The 14754-nt window shown below is 39.7% G+C and overlaps 3 protein-coding genes and 1 long non-coding RNA gene across 4 annotated transcripts; 2 read left to right on the forward strand and 2 right to left on the reverse strand.

The window, feature by feature from the left end:
• Positions 1–855: 855 nt before the first annotated feature.
• Positions 856–1689, reverse strand: LOC141589718 (uncharacterized). The gene has a single exon (XM_074410344.1). The coding sequence runs from the start codon at positions 1687–1689 to the stop codon at positions 856–858; it is 834 nt and encodes a 277-aa protein (XP_074266445.1).
• Positions 1690–5638: 3949 nt separating this feature from the next.
• LOC141589719 (uncharacterized) lies at positions 5639–6307 on the forward strand. Its single transcript, XM_074410345.1, has 4 exons — positions 5639–5671; positions 5768–5894; positions 6009–6138; positions 6246–6307. Exons 1-4 carry the CDS (start codon positions 5646–5648, stop codon positions 6305–6307), a joined length of 345 nt encoding a protein of 114 aa, XP_074266446.1. The 5' UTR covers positions 5639–5645.
• A 252-nt stretch (positions 6308–6559) lies between these two features.
• Positions 6560–7258, forward strand: LOC141590885 (uncharacterized). Its single transcript, XR_012520538.1, has 2 exons — positions 6560–6634; positions 6739–7258. It is a non-coding gene; the product is annotated as an uncharacterized LOC141590885 (long non-coding RNA).
• A 362-nt stretch (positions 7259–7620) lies between these two features.
• LOC141589720 (uncharacterized) lies at positions 7621–8453 on the reverse strand. Its single transcript, XM_074410346.1, has 2 exons — positions 7938–8453; positions 7621–7641 (listed from the first exon to the last, which is right to left on the reverse strand). Exons 1-2 carry the CDS (start codon positions 8451–8453, stop codon positions 7621–7623), a joined length of 537 nt encoding a protein of 178 aa, XP_074266447.1.
• Positions 8454–14754: the final 6301 nt, after the last annotated feature.

Genomic DNA, 14754 nt, shown 5'->3' on the forward strand with positions numbered 1-14754 from the left:
AAACATACTTTGGGCTTTTGGGTTGGCCCATGGGCTTTTTGGCCAAAATAAAAGGTCAAATTCCTTCAAAAACACGGTCTAGACCGAATCGGGTTGGTGGACTTGGGCCATTTGATCAACTCTAGTTGATTGGTGATTTATAAAGAGTTAGGGTACGTAGCAGAGATGAATAGCTAGAATGGTTGTAGACTATGTTATTTCGTCTCTTCACATTTGCTGACATCCCCGTATTCGACACCTGTTAGTAAAGTTGGTCATCAGCACGGCCCGACCCGGCCCTTCGGGCTCTTTCAACACACAGCCCGGCCCGACTAGCCCAGGTCACGAAACCCAAACCCGGTCTACCCTTGGCCCGCTTATTTAGTAAAAAAAAGAAATTACACAGGTCCGCTAGCCCGGCCCGCCCTCCACCCACCACGGGACTGGGCCGGGTCAAACATACTCCCAGCCCAGCCCGACCAAGCCCGCCCCTCCCCCTGGCCGATTCAGGGCCTAGACAAGTGAGCCCGCCCCGCCCCGCCCCGCCCTCAGGTCAGCCCGGTCTAGCCCGAAGACAACTCTACCTGTTAGTTGGACCCTGACATGGTAAAGCTGAACTAGCAAGTCTTGCACCATAAAAGTAGACGAAAGAGTTACCAAGCTAGTACTTCTTATGATTCTTTATAAATTGCTTTATATTCCATTTTTTACATATTCATTAGAATTGTCTCTTTTTTCGGCATTTGTAAAAGCATCTTACTTTATTAGTGAGACTCGCTTACAACATTAATTCTTGTACAAAAAGTAAATGGATCATTTTTAAAGAATGGAGGGAATATTATATTTTTTTTTTTGAGAAAAACACCCGTAAGGGTATTAACTTAATAACGATAAATCAAAGATTACAGCATTGTTTGCGACAGTAGGTAAAACATTCGACCAAAACGAGCTACCAACAACCCGTGGAGTGATATGCGCTAAAGCGTACGCAACACAATTGTTAACTCTAGGAGTATAAGACCATAAAACAGAATCAAACTCAAAACAAAGATCGGAAATATCGTCCCTGACTTGCGAGAAAATGCTCCTCCCTTGCTTTCGTTCCCGCAACGTATCCACAACCTGTAAGCAATCGCTCTCCACAACCAGGCATCGATGTCCCCTATCCCGTGCGGCTTGAAGACCATCAAGCACGCCACTCGCCTCCGCCATACATGGTTCCCACTTTGTTGATCCCATACAATCGCGCCACCCCACAAAACATGTCCTCGACCGTCCCCGCAAAACGAACCCCGTACTTACTCCCTCACTCTCTTTCACTCCGGCATCAACGTTGACCTTTACATACCCTTCCGGTGCCGCAGCCCATCCACCGTCATCCCTCTCTCCCCTGTTTTGCCTCTCCATGCGTCTCCCCTCCCTCTCAGACCCCATATCTCCTACACCCTCACTCATCACATCACACACCCTTCTAACAATTCTGTCCGGTTCCACCTCCACCTCATCAAAGACGACCTTGTTACGATGCTCCCAAATTGCCCAAAGAACCCACCATGAACTTGCCACATTCCCCTTCTCCCACTCTCTCCATCTAGCTTCCACCCACCGGCGCGTCGTCACTCTCCCCCTCTTCTTCCCATTCAAACCCCAACCCCTCCCAGACCCAGCGTGCCACTTGACAATCACGAAACAAATGGAGACTCGACTCATTAAAATTATGACAAAAAGGACAAGAAGAAGACTCACCTCCAACTCGAGTAATGATGTTCGATTTCGTTGCCAAGGCCTCCTTACACAGCTGCCAGAAGAAGAGCTTGACACGGGGCTAGACCGGAATTTTCCAGAGCTTATTCCACAGCCACCTCCCCCTCTCACCATTCGATTGTTCCTCCATATCCATCCCCTCTCCTGCAAGCATTTTATACGCCGTCTTTACCGAGTAAATCCCATCCTTCTCCAATCCCCAATACCACATATCCGGGCCACGCCTCGAACTCAGTCGAATATTGAGAACTCTCTCCCTCTCAAAAGGTAGAAATAATTGAGTCACCTTCCCCTCATCCCATCCTGTCCCAGCACCGTTCAATAAATCCGCCACCAGCATGTCCGCATTCCCATTCGCACAAGGAGAGATAATCCTACCCGTTTGCGTGCTTGGAAGCCACGCATGCTGCCACACAAACATACTCAGACCGTCTCCAATGCGTCTTCTCATCCCCTTTTCTAACACACTTCGGGCCTCCACAATGCCACGCCACGCATAACTCGGGTTATACCCAATTCCCGCTTCCATAAACTCCCCATGCGGATAATACTTAGCCTTCATGATTCGCGCCCATAACCCGTTCGTGCAAGTTACTAACCTCCAGGCCTGCTTGGCAAGCAATGCAAGATTAAACAAAAGAAAATCCCGAAAGCCAAGGCCTCCCACTCCCTTCGGCGTACAGATCTTCTTCCAAGCTACCCAAGAAATGCCTCGTTGTCCTTCCCCATGCCCCCACCAGAAGCGCGATACCATCGATCTAAGTTCATCGCAAAAGTTCGAAGGAATTTTGAACACACTCATCACATAGGTAGGAAGTGAATTGGCCACGGCCTTTATAAGAACTTCTTACCCCCCTCGACAATATTTTCCCTCGCCACCCTTGGAGTCTTTTGCTTAGCTTATCCCGGATGATATCAGTAATCACTTTTTTAGACCGTCCAATAACAGTCGGTAACCCCAAATAGCGCTTCTGTTCCTCCACCACATTTACCCCAAGTCTCTCGGCCACCCCGTCCTCCGCCCACTGGAACTCCTTTCTTTGAAAGAGACAGACGTTTTATCAAGGCTCACTAGCTGACCCGAAGCAGCTTCATACCGGCGCAAAATATCATTAACCATATCAGCCTCTCCCAAAGTGGCCCGAACAAAGAAAATGCTATCATCCGCAAATAGCAAATGAGAGATAGCAGGTGCATTATTTGCCACTCGAATCCCGTGAAGAGAATTCCTTTCGACCGCACGTCGCATCAAATTTGATAAGGCCTCCGCACACAGAATAAAAAGATAGGGGATAGCGGGTCCCCTTGTCTTAGCCCTCTCTCCGGACAAAACTCCTCCGTGGGTGACCCATTAATAAGCACCGCGAACTGAACCGTAGTCACACAATCCATGACACGCCTTACCCAACTCCCATCGAAGCCCATCGTCTCCAAAACTCGTCTCAAAAATTCCCACTCCACTCTGTCATATGCTTTCGCCATGTCCAATTTAATTGCCATATGTCCCTCGCTTGACCTGGAATTCTTCATATAATGAAACATTTCGAAGGCAATTAAAATATTATCCGTGATTAATCGTCCGGGCGTAAAATCACTCTGATTGTCTGACACAATCTCTCCCAAGAAAATCTTCAGTCTGTTAGCAAGAACCTTTGAAACAAGTTTATAGACCACATTACACAAACTAATTGGTCTAAATTCCCTCATTTTATCCGGTGCTTTCTTCTTCGGGATCAAGACAATATTAGTCTTATTATACTCAATTTCTTTAGAAGACTCCCCGTAAAATACCGAAAACAAGACTCACCACATTGGGGCCGATAAGGTGCCAGTAAGATTGATAAAATAACCCGTTCATTCCATCCGGTCCCGGAGCTTTAAGCGGATGCATTTGATTAAGCGCTTCCACCACCTCCTCCTCACGGTACTCAGCTCGCAACACCAAATTCATACGGTCAGACACTCTTCCCTCCAACCCTTGAAGCACATCATCAAACTGTGATGGTCTCGATGTAGCAAAGAGTTCACGGAAATAATCCATGGCCACCCTCCCAATAGCCTCGTTCCCGATCAGTGTCACCCCGTCTCATCGACTAGGCTCCCAATAAAATTCTTACTTCTCCTCTCCCCAGCTCTCATGTGAAAAAAATTTGTATTCCGATCACCATCCCGAAGCCATAGTGCACGCGAGCGTTGTCGCCAATATTGTTCTTCTTGTCGACCCAACTCCGCAATTTCCGCCACAAGTTTTCGCCTTTGCCTCACTTCGTCCTCAGTTCGAGCCCCCACATCCAACCGAGCCAATTGTTTGCGCTTTCGCGAGATAGACCATCCAATTTTCCCAATGCTAGTCTTTTTCCAAGCCTGGAGCTCCCTCCCACACTCCCTAAGCATACCCCCTAGATTGCCGTTCCCTTTCTCCATTCCCCTAATCACAGCTTCCTCGCACCCCTCCTCCCCTACCCATAGTTGCTCAAAGCGAAACACCCTTCTCGGCCACTACAAGAAAAACTAAAACAGGCGACCGAAATATGGCGACTGATCTATTTAGTCGCCAAATTGGCGACTGATTTTCAAATTGGCGACTGAAATCAGTCGCCAATTTGGCGACTGTCTTTTTTTAAAAGGGAATAAAGCTTGGCGACCGAGAATTAAAATATGGCGACTGATTTATGTGTAGTCGCCAAATTGGCGACTGAAATTCAGTCGCCAAAATGAATTTCAGTCGCCAATTTTCTTAGTAGAAACCAGGCTGTCACTTTTTAAAAAAGGAATCTATTTGGCGACTGTTTTTTGAAAATTGGCGACTGATGTAGGAGTAGTCGCCAAATTTGGCGGCGAAAGGCGATCGCCAAATTGCTTTTCGATCGCCAAATTTTTTATAGAAAACAGAAGACCTCTCTCCTGCTTTACTCTTTCGAAACAAAAAAAAAAAAAAGAAGAAGAGAGGAAAGCAGCGGGCGAAACAGGCGACGACAACAACCACACAACCACACCACCACTTCCACCACTTCCACCACCGTGACCACCGTTCTCATTGCCTCCATCACTCTCTTTAATTAGGTTAGTTTTTTTTTGTTTAATTTCAGTTTAATTTGTTTAATTTGTTAGATTAATTTGTAGTTAGTTTGATTAATTTGTGGTTAGTTTGTTAGATTTATTTGTAGTTAGTATGTTAGATTAATTTGTAGTTAGATTTAGTTTAATTTGTGTTTGAATTAAAAGGGAATGATTAAGGGGGTTTGTGTTTAGGTTTAGGGTTATGGGTGGGGGTGGAGGTCGGCCGTGGGTGGTGGCGGTGGGGGAAGGGTGGCCGTGGGTGGTGGCGGTGGGGGAAGGGTGGCGGTGGGTGGTGGCGGTGGGGGAAGGGAATTATTGTTATTATTATTAGTATTAGTATTAGTATTATTATTAGTATTTGTATTATTATTATTATTGTTATTATTATTATTATTATTATTATTACTAATTAAACCGCCTTATTATTATTAATGTTAAGCTAAGTGAAACCGTCCTTTGCATTAATGGAATTAGCTAAGTGGAACCGTCTTTTGGATTAAGAGAAATTATCTATTAGCTAAGTAGAACCTTCTTTAGGACTTGATTTTGATAAATTTAGTTTGATAATTCATGTTATTGATGAATTGAGGTAGAATAACCTTGTTATTTTTGTTTTTCTTTTCTCTTTTCAGGGTTGTCACCGTTGCTAGGCACCACCGTCTGTGATAGGCTTTGTTGCTTCTTGTTTTCTTTTCATTTTTGCTTTTACTTGATTAGGTAACCTCTTCTTACCAGTTACTTTTTAAATTTACTAATTTTAGTTCAAATTATGTTACGGACTTTAGGATAGAAGCCTTTACTATGTGGTTGAATTGGGCTATTGATTGACTTCGGATCATAAGATGATCCTTGAGCCGACGGGATTATGGTAAGTTTTATTCTTTATTAGTCTACTATTTTTTTTTTTATTTTTTTTTTTTAAATAATAATTGTTTGTAATTTTACATGTTCAAAATAAATGCAGGTTTATGGACAATTGCGTGGTACGAGGTGTCACGAAAAGCACGAAGACTAATTTCGTGGGTCCAATTCCTACGTCGTGGACACAAGCTTCTCCTGCACAAAGAGATGCGTGGTTCAATAACTTTCGGGTATATATTTTCCGTATTTCTTTGTTTTAATAACCAAGGTTATACTTTTATAAATACTAAAAGGTTATACTTTTATAAATACTAATATGAAATTTTGTCGCTTTTTTTTTGTAGCAAGCATATGCTTGGTCACCGTCTCAAGAACGGAATGTCCGTATCAGGTACGAGGAAGTCGGTACTCGACGATATCGGGACGTGATTTGGAAGGTAGTTAGGCGCCCAAAGGAACCAGAGAACATGAAAGGTATTTAATTAACTTGTTTTGTTATTTGTATTAATTAGTATATACTCTCTTATATTATAAATAATATCAGTAACTTATTAGTTATGATTTCATATGTGTAATTGCAGGTGACAAGTATGAAGGCTTAATAAAGCATACCAAAACTCCCGCTTTTCGGGAAGAAGTCTAAGCAAGCATCCCTCAACAAAAGAGGAGGAAAGGAAGACGCCGTGAACGAGCCAACTCATTACGCGGGTTCACGATCGTTCTGGAATCGTATGTTGGGGGTAAGTTTGTCTATTATTTCACACTTTTTTTTTGTTTTCAATACAACATGTTTATTTTATGTTAGATTTTTTGTTGATTTTCTAACATGTATGTTTTTTTTTCATTCGAGAGGAAAGAAGAAGTCACGGCCCGATTGCGACGGTACGGAATCTGCTTTACGGACACGCATTCCAGGGTTGACCACAAAGGAGTTAGAACTTGGACTAAGCCAAAAGACAAGCAATTATATGTAAGTTTCCGTAACACTTAATTTTTGTTAATTTACTCTCTTTTAAAATGTCGTATATAAGGTGGTTACCATATTAACTTACAACCATTTGTTTAATATTGTAGGAAGCATTTGAACAAGAAAAAGCCGCCAATCCAGAAACTCCGGATAATGACATATGGTTTAAGTTGGTGGATGGCTTCAAGAAAGGGAACGTGTATGGTACCGGAAGTTCAACACCGGCTTTCTATGAGAAAACGCGTAGGAGATCGACTTCAACAATTCCCAGCAACACGTATCAACCGGGAATTATTAGTCAACTTCAAGGTCAAATAAAAGAGCGTGATGAACGTGATGCCAAACGTGATGAAGAAGATGCCAAACGTGATGAAGAATTGCGCCAAATGAAGGAAAGAATGGCAATGTTTGAGACTTGGTGGCAAGGTTGTAACCCCGGACCTAGACCCAACTACGATCCAAATAATCCGCATGGTCCACAAGGGGGGAGTGGAGCCGGTGTTGGCTTCCAAGTATGATGATTTTAGCATGTAAGCTTGTAAAACTTGAACACTTTAGACTTGAACATTTAGAATAGCTTAGCTTGTAAAACTTTCATTTTCAATATATGAAATGAAGTTTGAGAAATTGGGAGGTGTTGGGTTGAAATGTATGGTGTTGTGTGTTGAAATTTGGGATGTATGGTGTTGTGGAACATCGGTTTGTATGCAGGTTGTAAATATTTGGCTAGCAATGAAAACGAAAAAAACCACCAAAACTTACAGTAGCTTTGGCGACTGATTTGTGTTTTAGCGATGAAAAGCGATCGCCAAATTGGCGACTGATTGACAAGGTAGTCGCCAATTTGGCGACTGATTGACAAGGTAGTCGCCAATTTGGCGACTGCCTTTCAGTCGCCAAAACACAAATTAGTCGCCAAATTTGGTCGACCAAATCGCTCGTCACCCAAAAAGGCGATCGAAAAAGCATTTGGCGATGCTCATCGATGATCACGCCAATTTGGCGACTACCTTTAATCAGTCGCCAAATTGGCGACTACCCTATCAGTCGCCATTTTTGACATTTGGCGACTGATTTGTCAGTCGCCAAATTTGGCGACCGACTTTAGTCGCCAAAGCTAGAAAAGGCGACTAAGGTCCGCGACTGACCTTTGGCGACTGATTTCAGTCGCCAAATTGATTTTGGCGACTGATTTCAGTCGCCAATTTCAGTCGCCTGTTTTAATTCTTTTTGTAGTGGGCCCACTATCCTCCTCCACACGGTCAAGAACAAGCCGGATTGGCGCATGATCCGACCACTCACGAACAAGATGGAAAAGCTTAGCATATGGAAACATCTCGAACCAGGCACTCGTACCCATTGCTCGGTCAAGAACACACTGTCTATTAGCTTCCCCACTTTGCCCATTGTCGAAAGTAAACTGGTACCCTTCCCAAAGCACATCCCTCAGTCCACACTCATCCACCACTGCGTGAAAATTATTCATCTGCCACTGAGGTCTACTCCCTCCTTTCATTTCAGTCGAATACAATATCTCGTTGAAATCTCCAATACAAAGCCAAGGTAAATCCGATTTAGTGTGAAGCAAACGAAGCAAATCCCAAGACAGATGGCGATCAGAAGCAGCTGGCCATCCATAGAAACCCGTCACACGCCACTCTCTATTCTCCTCTTTCACCGAGAAGTCCATATGATGGACCGAAGCCGACATAAATTGACACTGAATATCACGACGCCACATAAAAGCGAGACCCCCCGACCGACCCATACTATCCACTTCCATCCCATTATACCCATCCAATCGCTCCCTCACCCTCCTCATATCACGACCACACAATTTTGTCTCGCAAAGAAAAAGTATGGCCGGGGCTTCCCTTCGCACGAACTCACGAAGGGCACGAACCGTGTCGGGGTTGCCCAATCCCCGACAGTTGAGGCTTAAGATATTCATTTTGTCGGGCGGGGTTGAGCTCCCTCAACCTCTGCCTCAGGTATTAAGACGCCCCCGTCTATCAGCAGTCTTGATTTCTTTCCCCCCTCCATCTCGTCCACTTCCTCTCGCCCTCTTTTTCCACCACTTATTCCAGTAATCTCCCCAGTCTCCACCATCCCAACCCGTTCAAAACGTCGCCAAGTCTTCCCCACCACCCCACGGTTTCTCCCCTCCACTTCGTTCTCCTCCATTCCCCTCTGTTCTGCCTGTCCCTCCTCATACTGCACTTCGCCTTCCCCTCCTACTCCCTCCCCGACAACACCTTCCCCAGTGCACCCATACGACCTCCCATCCTCCACCCTACTCCTTTGCACCTGCTCCTGCACAACATTCATCACCACCCTGTCCTCCCTTCTGCCCAGTTGCCAATAACTTACCTCCTGCATCTCCATCATCTTCTCCCCCCCCCCCCTCCGCCACTCTGTACCCCCTTGTCTTCTGCAGCCTCCTTCATCGAAGCCAAATGCTTACTTCCATCCCCTTTCCCACCCTTCTTGTATTTAAAGTTAAGAGCAATCGACTGCAATTTTTCAATCATTCTATTGATCTCAGATTCCTCCTCCGCCTTCCCCATCTTATCAAACTCCGCATTCAAATCCCTCCTCGCTTTCCCAGATCCCTCCGTAGTAGTCTTCGTAACTTTCCACGGTGAGGCCCGAAGCCATTCCCCGAACTTCAGGTCGCCTTCATCATATGGTCCCTCATCACAATCTTTCTCCCCATGCCCCATTACCCCACATCCGTAACAAAAAATAGGAAGTCGTTCATATTTCACAGTGAAGTCCACCACCTTCGCTTCCTTCATTTTTATTGGGACAGAGTCCTTTAAGGGTTGCCTTACATCCTGGAGTATGCGAATACGTATAGCTCTATCGATATCAGGATTAGGGCCAAACTCAGCATTGATAAAAGTCCCAAGACACGAACCGATATTTCGAGCATTTGTCACACTAGTTCTTCCACCAACAGGTAAATCATACACCCGAGACCAAATAGGGAAATGAAATAGAGGCACGTCTGTAAGTTTACCTTGCTCGTTAGGTTCATTGAAACACCACACAAACTTGTCGAAATGCCATGGTTGCCCCTCCAAAACCCTAGCTTTATCTTTTTCCGCACCAAATTTGAAGACGAATAACTTCTCTTTAGCATCGACCACGTTCCCTATAACCGGCAGTGACGGATTCCAAAGACGAGTCATGGTATCAATTGCCGCTCTCACGTTAATCGATTTCGACGCCCAGATTTTACCCACCAATAACAGCTTACTCCTATCCTCCACCGTATCTGCATCATCATCCCACTCTATTGCCTGGCTGCCCCCCTCCACCATAGGCTCTTTCCCATTCCATGTCCGACCCGATGAACCACTCCTCTGCTGGCCCTGCATAAAGAAACAACAAACAACAAAAAAAGAACAAAAGAAATCAAGTCTCACGATCAAACAATCGTGAGAGGAGACCTCGAGAAGAAGGAGAAACTAAGAGCAAAGGTAGACGGAAGCCCTAGGAATTTCGTGAAACCCTAGACCTATTTTTAAGAGTTGCTGGCAGATAGTTTTAGTAGTGGAGTAATCCGTTTAAAATTCTGGAATATTATATTTAATTCTTTCTTATTTGTCAAAATTATTCAATATACTTTATAGTTGTCTCTGAATTACTTTCTAATATCCACTTGCATTTCATCTTAGGCACACATTTACCTTTCTTGATCCATTTACAGCACTAAATATGGTCTTTATTGTTTATATCTATAAAACTATATTAAAAGGATAACCTTAAAAGGCCACGTAGACAAAGCCACATAGGCGAAGAAAAAGTCACGCGTGCATTACGAATGCCACATCTCTAAATCTATATAATCTATACTATATAGTTAAAAGGCAACTTAATACATTTAATTTTTGCCATGTAGTATTATCATAATTAAATTCTATTAATTTATATTGTTAATATTAAGGCTACTTTAATAAATTTATTAAAATTCATTATAAGGGTTTAGTAATATTTTTTTTATGTGGAAATCATAAGATCATGATTTAAATTATAAAAATAAATTAAGAATTTAGTCTCATCATTTAAATCATTCAATTTGTTCATCTAACTCCTCCTTAACCATAAATATAGTAGCTAAAAGGTCTTATATAGTAAATAAAAAATCTAATAATTTGGATTATAAAGCTACTAATATCTACAAATTTATAAATATAATTAAAAGAAAAACCAAAATATCTATCATCATCAATATGTCATATTTTAACTATATAGTTAAAAGGCAACTTAATACATTTAATTTTTTTGCCATGTAGGATTATCATAATTAAATTCTATTAATTTATATTGTTAATATTAAGGCTATTTTAATAAATTTATTAAAACTCATTATAAGGTTTAGTAATATTTATTTTTGTGTGGAAACCATAAGATCATGATTTAAATTATAAAAATAAATTAAGAATTTAGTCTCATCATTTAAATCATTTAATTTATTCATCTAACTCCTCCTTAACCATAAATATAGTAGCTAAAAAGTCTGATATGTAGTAAATAAAAAATCTAATAATTTGAATTATAAAGCTACTAATATCTACAACTTTATAAATATAATTAAAAAGAAAACCAAAATATCTATCATCATCAATATGTCATATTTATATTACATATACAAGATAACTTTTTAAACGACTTTCATGCAAAGTGGAGTTTGTAAGAAAAAAAATTAATAATAATAATAATAATAATAATAATAATAATAATAATAATAATAATAATAATAATAATAATAATAATAATAATAATAATAATATTTAATAGCCATAAAACGCATCCTCAATTGTTTATATATTTTTTATGGAAGGCAAAATTTGTAAGCAAAAAATTTCTTATCTCTATCGTTAGGAGATTGGTATGTGTCACCGATATTATTAACTTTTTTTTTTTTTTTTGGAAGTTTCGTTAGGTTATGAAGTGTTCATCACATTTTCAATTCCGCGTATGTGTTTGTTTTGTTCTCATTTAGGTGCTATCAAGATTATTTATTGTGTTAAGCTTTTCCAAGGTAAATATACTTACATTTCTACGATTTGATTATCATTCCCTCTTTTTTTCATTACTTAAGGTGAAACTAAGTTAATAACGATAATATTGCATAAAACAAATTCCACTATTATTGTGTTACTTTTTTTTAATAGGTATGATTTATTGAAGAAAGAAGATTATAAGGAGAAGTGAAATACTAAGATTGCTTAAACAACTATATTTTACATACTAACTAAAGATTGGTGACATCAACGTGGAATGGTGGATGATTAATAATTTTTTGAGCATTTATTATATATATTTTGAAATATCACAAAAAGGTGGAAAATTTGAGGAGATGACATAACATTTTTTGTATAATATTGTTTAATAGGTGAAGTATTCGACAATACTGATCCAACTGTTGTTCAAGTTGTTGCGGCTTTAAAATTTTTAGTTCCGCAATTTATTATTTTATTAGCTTCAATTTTATGGGGGTATGAAATGTTAGTTTTGTCATAACATTTCTAATTGTGCGTTTTTTGTTATTTTCATAATTGTTGATGAAATTTCGATATCTAATTTGTGAGGGTGCTCTATATTTGGGGATATTTGTTTGATAATATAGTTTTGTTTAATTTGATTATATGAATACTTATATTATTAATTCATGTTAGCTTGCATTGAGTTACTTTAGTTTTGATAAGGGTATCTTAGTATATCTAATGTATGAAATTTTAATTTCTGATAAACTGTTGTGTAAAAGACTAATTGAATTTATACAACCCTTAAAACATGAAAACCGTAAATTGAATTGATTGTAGTATATTATTGTATTAAATCACTAAAGTATTACACTAGAAACAAAATAATCCGTGAATTTCACGGGTCACAAAACTAGTTTATTATTTATACCCCTTAAGTCCTACAATTTTCATATTTTGAAAAGTAATTGTGAGTTGGAGAGTGTAAATTTTTTGGATTGATACCCATTTTAATTCAATTACTACTCGCTAGATACCACTAAATGGCCGACCAAATATGTATTATGGATTTATGGATATCCATTTATAATATATATACTCTAGTGATTCAGAATGTGAAAAGTAACGAGTTACAACTCTTGTATAGAACTACTCTATAGCATAAAGCTAACCTGAAAGAGTGAAATGATAATAGCCCAAAGTTAAAATTTGATTATATTTTTATTTTTATTTTATTTTTATGACATGATATATTATGATAAATATCGACATATTTAATCGATTATATATATATATATATATATATTTGAGTATAGTTTATTTATAAGTTTATTAACTAATTTAATTAGATTATTTGCTATTAGGCTAATCCGATATATTAAATGGTCTTATACAATCATTTGTGTTTGAAAAGTACTGTATAAATTTTCCACGAGCTCTTGGGAATATTACATGTCCAGCCCATATGTGGATGGACCGGAAGTGGGCTTGTGCAAGAAGGCCATTCTCTAATTAATACTTCTTGATGCCTTGAAGTTGAAGCTTTACGATAGAGGTCAAGATAAAAGAGTTGGTTACATTATCATTCTGCAACTCTCCTATTCCGCAGGATAATATATAAATTCTGTTTGGTAAAACTACCTGAAAAAGTAGCTGAAACTTGAAAAGGTAGCTGAAAACTGGAAAGCTAACTGAAACCTGAAAAGGTAACTGATAAGATAGCTGAAAAAGAGGAGCTGATAAGTTAACTGATTATATAAAAATGTGTTTGGCAAACTAGCTGAAAATGTAGCTGATTTTGGTAAAATGACGTAAAAAGATATGAAAACTATTTAATATTATAGAATAAAGGGGTACCAAATGGAAAATAAGTCATTTCAGGTACCTGATTTCTCAAATGCTACCTGAGGTAACATTTCATTTCAGGTACCTTATTTGACCAAATAAGCTACTTGTCAAACACTTGTAAAAAAATCAGGTAGCTGAAATTTTGGTCAAATAAGCTACCTGAAGTGTCGTGCCAAACAGAGCCATAGTGTTGGAAAATTAAGGCTAATTTGCACTCATAACGAAAGTAACCAATCGATAAGTATACCGCAAACAATAATAAAATCTGACGCTATTTAGGCTCAAATCCAAAGCGTAACCCTCCAAGACGGAAGTAAATTCACCAATCGTAAAGACTAGAATTTGCACTATAATAATAGTATCTATACAACGTAACCGTCCCGGATTAGCTACTCCGTATCAATTTGGAACCCACAAATGTTAAAGTAAACCACATGTAGTCGTCCTCCAATACAATTGGTAAAGGATAGCAATTATACCCTAGAGTAACCCGTTAATTATTGTACAAGAACATGTGTTCTAGTGTCTCCCATCCTAAAACTCCGATGTTTTTCTCTACCAAATCACCTTGTTTGATAATGTTTTGCGAGATTCTGTTATTACTGTTTCCAAATGAACTCTTTCCATTATATGAAAGCTCATGGAAAAAAATTCCATATACCACCATTTTCATTAAAGACATTATTTTTTTTTTGGCATAGCTAAACCAATAAACCAAATAGTTTTTTTTTTTTTTTTTTTGACAACTGATAATAAAGGGTTTCTACATTCTCATGGCCTAACGCGCAACTGCGCAAGCCCATGAGCTATTCTATTCATTCTCATAGGTAGATAACTAAAACATAAACAATGGAAGCATGCAAACAAAACATATATGTCTTCAAGGATCCCTTTAATTAGATGATGTTTGCACTCGATTCCTGCAATTTGGTTCAGCAGTTGAAGGCATTCAGAAGAGACGTCCAGATGTAGTATGCCACGATCACGTGCCCATTCCAAGATTTTCCGAATTCCCAAAGCCTAGGCTTGTAGAGCCGACTCTACGTACTCTAGTCTTGACACCCCCTTCAAAAAGGATAACTCCTCCCAAATCATAGACAACCGGACCAATTGTGGCATCATAAGAACCATGCCAACTCGCATCCACCTTCACCTTTATAGCTTGACATTTCCCTTGCCACCAATAACATAAAAGGGGCGGCAATGGCGAATCATAGCCTAACTACCGTCATCCCTACTCGGACCAATAATAGCATTCCCCTCCTTCCCTTCACTACTCAA

This window comes from Silene latifolia, chromosome 7, assembly GCF_048544455.1.
Source record: "Silene latifolia isolate original U9 population chromosome 7, ASM4854445v1, whole genome shotgun sequence".
NCBI lineage: Eukaryota > Viridiplantae > Streptophyta > Magnoliopsida > Caryophyllales > Caryophyllaceae > Silene > Silene latifolia.